Raw genomic sequence first — 7,563 nt, forward strand, 5'->3', positions numbered from 1 at the left:
AATAAAATCATCAAAGGCATTCAATGATATCAACAAATCCAGAGAAGTGCCTATGACCTCAGAAAACATGGCAATTTAGATAATAGTTTTATATCTACTCCCTGCCACTCCTCATGCTCTCAAGTTTATACTATACAGTATCTTAAAATTAGCATCCTAGTTTTTCCAGGTTATATAGTATGACTAAGCACTACCTAATCAAATAGGTTCCTTACTGATGCTTTCTGAGACCACCATGGTTGATAAATAAAACACATGTAATGAAAGTATATCGTCAGTGGATTCCAAACTTGAGGTTTTCAGTCATCAACAATACTGTTGCTTCAAGGAATATCAAATAATTTAAAAATTTTTATTTTTGAGAGAGAATGAAAGAGAGCATGAGTGGGGGAGGGACAGACAGGGAGACACAGACTCAAAAGCAGGCTCTACGTTCTGAGCTGTCAGCACAATGCCTGAGGTGAGGCTCAAACCCTTGATCATGACCCGACACGAAGTCAGATTCTTAACTGACTGAGCCACCCAGACACCCCAAGAATATCAAATAGTATAGTAAAAAAAAGTTATAGGAGTACCTATCTCACAGTCGTAAGAGCATGATCATGTAAGAGTCTTGATCGTGTAGTTGTGAGTTTGAGCCCCATGATGGATGTGAGAGGAAAATAAAATCTTTAAAACTGATTTAAACAGAAGATGATTAGGTCTTTTCACAGATAAACTTGTTGCACTGACACACTTCATCTCATGAATCTTAAATAATTTTAATTTTCTGTAGACTTTAACATCTAAGATTGGTTAGTGCTCAAAATAAACCTAGTTCCCCTTAGTCTGAATTTCCTTATGGTAGTCCATTGAGAGAATTGACTAAATAAATTATCACCTTCATTATATTTGTAATGTTTCTGTCCCGTATGAATTATATGTTGTGATTTCCTTCAGGACCACAAAGTTGCACATTTTTCTGTTTATCATTGGGAGTCTATACCTCTTAATCCCATTCATTTATTTTTACGTTCCTCCCCAAAGTTGTACACTTTTATAAAGCTGATTGCACTCATTACATTTTTAAGATTTCTCCTAGGAAGAATTAATGTTCCATAAGGAATAAGCTCTGGATAAGCCTTGCCGTACATTCCATTTGTGTGCCTTCTTTCGGAGATTTATACTCTGATACCAGGTGAGGTGGGAGCCCTGGTTACAAGTTTTGCCACACGTTAGTGTCTTATGATCCCTCTCCACGATGGCATCTCTGATGCTGAGTAAGACTTGAACACTTGCTCATTTTATTTGCAAGGTTTCTTTCTACTATGCGTTCTTTGATGATCCCCAAAAGCTGAGCTTTGAATAAAAGCATTGCCACACATACTAGGCTTATACTCTTTCTTTTCACTGTGTATTGTATGAAGTCTAATAAGTTTGGCAAATTGGGTAAAAGGTGTGCCACACTCTCTAGTATGGATTTTATGTGAGTAAGATGCGAATACGTCATTAAAGGCTTTGCCACACTCATTACGTTTGTTTCTCTCCAGTATGCGTTCTCTCATGACCCCAAAGGTCTGTGTGTTTGATAAAAGCCTTATCACATTTATTACATTTATAAGGTTTTTCTCCTGTATGAGTTCTTCGATGTCTCATAAGGCTTGAACTTCGGATAAAATCCTTGTCACACACGTTACATTTGTGTGGTTTATCTCCAGTGTGTATTTTCTGATGTGTATGAAGGGTTGCAAAATGGGTAAATGCTTTGTCACACTCATTACATTTGTATGGTTTCTCTCCGGTATGAGTTCTCTCATGACCCCAAAGGTCTGAACGTTTGATAAAAGCCTTATCACATTTATTACATTTATAAGGTTTTTCTCCCGTATGAATTCTCTGATGTGCCATAAGATTTGAACTTTGGATAAAATCCTTCTCACACACGTTACATTTGTGTGGTTTCTCTCCTGTGTGTATTTTCTGATGCCTCGTAATGGATGCAAACTGCGTAAAAGCTTTGCCACACTCATTACACGTGTAAGGTTTCTCTCCAGTATGGATTTTTCTGTGTTGAGTAAGATTTGAGCGCTCAGCAAAGGCTTTGCCACACTCACTGCATTTGTAAGGTTTCTCTCCAGTATGAGTTCTCTCATGACCCCAAAGGTCTGAACGTTTGATAAAAGCCTTATCACATTTATTACATTTATAAGGTTTTTCTCCTGTATGAATCCTCCGATGTGCCATAAGGCTTGAACTTTGGTTGAAAGCCTTGTCACACACATTACATTTGTGTGGTTTCTCTCCAGTGTGTATTATCTGATGCCTAGTAAGGTTTGCACATTGGGTAAACGCTTTGCCGCACTCATTACATTTATAAGGTTTCTCTCCAGTATGGATTTTCTTATGTCGAGTAAGATTTGAACGGTCTGTAAAGGCTTTGCCACAGTCATTACATTTGTGAGGTCTCTGTCCATAATGAATTCTCTCATGACTCATGAGGTTTGAGCTTTTGCTAAAAGCCTTCCCACAGTCACTACATTTGTAAGATTTTCCTCTAGGGTATGCGCTCTTGTCTTGTGCAGGTAACGAATGATATTTAAAAATCTTCCTAGATTTATTCCAAATGTTTTTGGTACTTGGAGGAGTTCTTTCAAGTGGTGAAACTGAGGAACCACTGCTGACACTCTTCTCAATTGGATTACATTCACACAATTTCTCCTCACTGTGAAATCTCTGCTGTTCAGTATGGTGTGCCTGCAAACTTAATCCAATTCTATTTTCCAAGCAGTTTATGTACTGTTTTCCAGTATCACTTCTGTTATTGTCCACTTTTAAGAAGTTCCTCATAAATGGCTCATCATCCATGAAATACTGGCATGTATTATTTCTTACAGAAACACTCTCTTTTTCAGGAAGAGTAACTGAGGACTGATTAAGCTGTTGATCTTTTCTGCAATTAAAATTTTTGTTATGGGTCAAAGGCACTTCTTTATAATTTATTGCATTATATCTCCATTGACTTTCAAAATCATGTGTATTTTCCCAGAATTCCCTGAGATCAAAATCCTTGATGTCATGACTTCCATTTCTCTCCAATATCACTACGTGGTAAAATTCTCCTTTATTAATGTCCTCTGTTGGTGATAATTCCTTGACAGCAGATCCATCAGAAGGACTTCCTATCAAATAAGAGTTGGAAGGGAAATATTTTATACTGAATTACATAATTACACACCAAAATAATACTTTATAATCAACACAGGAAGTTTCTCAAGATGGTCTTCAAGTACTATAGTAATACACAATATTTTAAGTTTTCTTCATATAGATTTTTCCATATTAATAATTTCTGATTTTAAGGTAATTTTTCAAAACACGCATTATATACTGTCCATATTTTTTGACTATATAACTGGATAATAAAATGAAACTTCATGATCAGAGAACTCACCTAAACATTGGCTATTACACAACTGTGCATCAAACCATAGAGACGTCTATCATTGTGAATTCCTAATCTTTGTAAAACTGTGTGTTTACCTGAACCCGGTTATTTCCTAATTCAGTGACTTTCAACGTATCTTTCATACTGTGTGTTCCTTATGGAATGTAAATTCTGTCTTTAGTTGTCAAGGAAGAATTCTTTAGAATTCCAGAGGCTATAGTTTTGTGTAACTGTGGTTACTTATTAACTTAACCTGCTAGATCTATCAACTTTTAGATTGTAATATACAGATTCCTTATAATAATATCTTGTTTCTTTCATCATATCCTCATACATTATTAAACATACATTATTATTAAACACCAGATCAAGCTGCAGTCCTCAGCAATTTGTACTGTGTATGAAAAGGGGTCCTTCTGCAGTGAGGGGAGGGGCAGGTCCTGTGGACTCTGAGGTACTTTGGTGCTCAAAATTAATATGCCAGGAGATACCAGTATAGTTTGCTTAGAGTAGTGAAAAGTCTGAGGAAAGGTAAGGACTTGCATTCGGAAAATCAAGTGTGAAGCACAAGGAGTAATGGGCCACATGGCGATAGTGCTTGCGCTCACACATCTACGGGAACATAATTGTGTTGTAAGTTAAACACCTGACCCTGGTCAAAAGAACTGACTTGGCAACAGGCATAATAGTTACAGGCATAATCATCCTGTAAGAATATTGGTATGAGGGAAAAGTGGAAAACATTCAACAGGAAGACAGTTTGGTGTTATAGGAAGACTATAGGCTGCCATCTTTTTTAGTATTTGCTCTAAAAATTATTAAGTTGAATATCCCATGAATCCCATCACTAGGTATACACTCAAGAGAGTTACATAATATATACATGTTCCAGGAGACATGTACAAAAAATTTTTTAAGTCTATTTATTTGGAAAGGCTAGGGTGGAGCAGAGGGAAGGATAGAGATGGAGTGGAAAGCAAGCTCCACACTGTCAGCGCAGAACCCAATGCAGCTCAATCTCAAGAACTGTGAGATGACCTGAGCCAAAATGCAGAATCTGACATTTAATTGGCTGAGCAACCCAGATGCCACAGAATAATGTATTATTATATAAAAAGCTATGGCAAATCAATTTCATATTTCTGTGACTAAGGCAGTAACTTAAAAAAAAAGGTATGTTCTCAAGATACCACAAATTCTCAGCTTAAAGAATGCCATAGATTTAATTGAGGAAGATGTATGTTATAATGAGATACCTCTGTCCACATTTATCTGGATGGCCAAAATCCAGAACACTAATATCAAATACTAGTGAGTATGTGGAACAGTAAAAATTCTTATTAATTGCTGATGGGAATACAAAATGGTGCAACACTTTGGAAGACTGCTGTTTCTTACAGAATTAAACATACCACTAAATGTGATCTAGCAATCATACTCTTTGGTATTTACAAAAATATGTTGAAAATTTACATCCACATAAAAACCTAGAAAAATCCTAAAATTTGTATGGAACCACAAAAGAATCTGAATGTCTAAAGCAACTGGAGAAAAAAGAACAAAGCTAGATGAATCACATTTCCTGATTTCAAACTTCCTAATTACAAATTGTTGTAACTAAACAGTACAGTAATAGTATAAAAATAGACACATAGGTTACCAGAACAGAATAGACTCCAGGAATAAACTCACACACATGGTCAATCAATTTACAACAAAGGAAACATGACTATACAATGGGAAAAGCACAATCTCTTCAATAGATGCTATTAGAAAAACTGGACAGCCACAAGCAAAAGAATGAAATTGGACCACTGACTGACACCATACACAAAAATTAACTCAGAATGGCTTAAAGACTTAATCTAAGACCTGAAACCATAAACTCCTAGAAGAAAAGATAGGGGGTAAGAAGCTCCTTGACACAGGCATGGGCAAATTTGTTTGTTTGTTTTTTGACTCTTGACACCCAAAGAAAAATCAACAAGAGCACAAATAAGTGGGACTATATCAAACTAAAAATTACACAGCAAAGGAAACACTTTCAACAAAATGAAAAGGCAGCTTACTAAATGGGAGAAATATTAGCAAATCATGCATCTCATAAGGGGCTAATAATCTAAAACACAGCTCAAAAATGCTAAAATAATCCAATTTAAGAAATGGGTCGGAGATCTGAATAGGCATTTTCCAAAGACCTAGAGATGGCCAACAGGACCATGAAAAGATGCTCAACATCATTCAACATCAGGGAAATGCAAATCAAAACCACCGTGAGCTATCACTTCACACTCATTAGAATGGCAGTTATTAAAAAGACAAGAAACAAAATGTGTTGGTGATAGGGTGGAGATTTTGTGCACTGTTGGTGGGAGCCGAAATGGTATAGCCAAGAGAACTACTGTGGATGCATCAATTCTACTTCTGAGTATTTATCTGGAGAAAACAAAAATACTCCAAAAGATTTAAAAAAAAAAAGGCATTGTGACATTCACTGAAACATTATTAACAATAGATGAGATTCAGAAACAGTCTAAGTGTCCATTGATAGGTGAGTGGATAAAGTTGTGAGTATACAATATAATATTATCCAGCCATAAAAAAGAATAGAATCTTGCCATTTGTCCATGGATGGACCTTGAGGACAATATGCTAGAAGGAATGAGTCAAAGACATACAGTATAATTTCTCTTATATGTGGAGTCTTAAAAAAAAAAAAAAGGCAACCCCTCTAATACAGAGAACACACTGGTGGTTACCAGAGGCATAAAGTTGAGGTGATGGTGGCAGAAATGGGTAAGAGATCAAAAGATTAAAAAAAAAAAAAAATAGAGGGATGCCTGGCTGGCTCAGTTGGTAGAGCATGCAACCCTTGACCTTCCAGTTGTGATTTTAAACCCCACAGTGGGTGCAGAGATTACTTAAAATCAAAAATTGCTGCTGCCCCTTGAATCCTTACAACAACCAAAACAAAACAAACACAGCCCAACCCAAAAATTATCAATATGGTGCTTTCCATATACCAGGAATGCAATAAACATCTGTGGAATGATACGTGTTTTCCCCTACAGAAAAAACTAACTAGAGATATCAGTAAGCTGTGCCATATTTAAAGTACATCTAATTTTGGATTTTCACTTTTTGGAATTATCCATATCATGACGTCCTATACTAATTCATGCACAATGGCCTGACCTTAAGAAGACAGATTGGCCCAGGAAAGAAAGAGATAAGACTTCAGCTCTACTTTATTAGACAGATAATACATTTTGTCTGTCTCCTGAGAAGTTCTCCCAGGGATACAAAATGGAAATGGAAAGTGAATCGGCCCTGGGGTCTGCACTACAGAGGCCTCAGCTCTGACCTGTACAGAATGAGAACCAAGAGGTATTGGGGGAAAGACCCTTAGGAACAGCCAAGCAATTCCAGTCCCTCTCAAACCACGGCACAGTATAGTTAAGAGGGGCCAGGTAACAATATTGTCAGTCCTAACAGTGGGAGTTTAAACATTTGATTTACTTGTTTGAATAACAGAATCAGAAATGTGTGTGGGATGGAGGATTTCCTTTGAAAGCTCATAAGGAATGAACTTGTATTTTCCCACAGATCCTTCCCAAAGAGTATTTACTGGAGCCGCTTGCTCTGTGCCCAGCTGAGCTCTGACTTGTGCTCACATCCCAACACATTCCCTCCTGGCTGGATGTTCCCCTATATTCACTTCACTATCCACAGTCCAGGGCTCTTCCCCCTGGAAAGAGATGATGGAGAAGATATTCAGCTCAAGAAGAGATTTCCATTTATAAAGAACATGATCTGCTTTGCTCTGCTAGAACACATCTGCAGTTCTTTGTTCAGCAAAGAAAGGACATTCATTATATGTGGGTGTAGAACATATTTCAAAAATTAGTCAACTGACTGCTTGAATGCTTAAGGATTATTTTAAGTATGCAGAGATCTAGTTCTTTTCCCAAAACTTCTCAAGAAAAAGCACCAGGGTAACACCACAGAATCACATATTTTAAAAAATTCACCATAAGGTTTCCTTTTTCTCCCAACTCCAAGTAATTTTATTGTCCCTGAGCCTTATCTTTAAAGATGTCAGTGAAATTTGACTTTACTAAGAATTTAAGGGTTTTTAT

General features: G+C 36.8%; 2 protein-coding genes across 2 annotated transcripts in view; one reads left to right on the plus strand and one right to left on the minus strand.

Moving 5' to 3' along the window:
- The window catches only part of LOC115279869 (zinc finger protein 665-like), a 109,039-nt gene that overhangs the window by 25,214 nt on the left and 76,262 nt on the right, over positions 1 to 7,563 (plus strand).
- LOC115281211 (zinc finger protein 677-like) overlaps positions 666 to 7,563 on the minus strand; it is a 55,186-nt gene continuing 48,288 nt past the window's right edge. The window contains 1 exon segment of the mRNA XM_029926546.1: positions 666 to 2,533. Within this exon segment, the coding sequence (XP_029782406.1) occupies positions 1,510 to 2,533 (1,024 nt within the window). The 3' untranslated portion in view covers positions 666 to 1,509.

Source organism: Suricata suricatta, chromosome 16 (genome assembly GCF_006229205.1).
Source record: "Suricata suricatta isolate VVHF042 chromosome 16, meerkat_22Aug2017_6uvM2_HiC, whole genome shotgun sequence".
NCBI lineage: Eukaryota > Metazoa > Chordata > Mammalia > Carnivora > Herpestidae > Suricata > Suricata suricatta.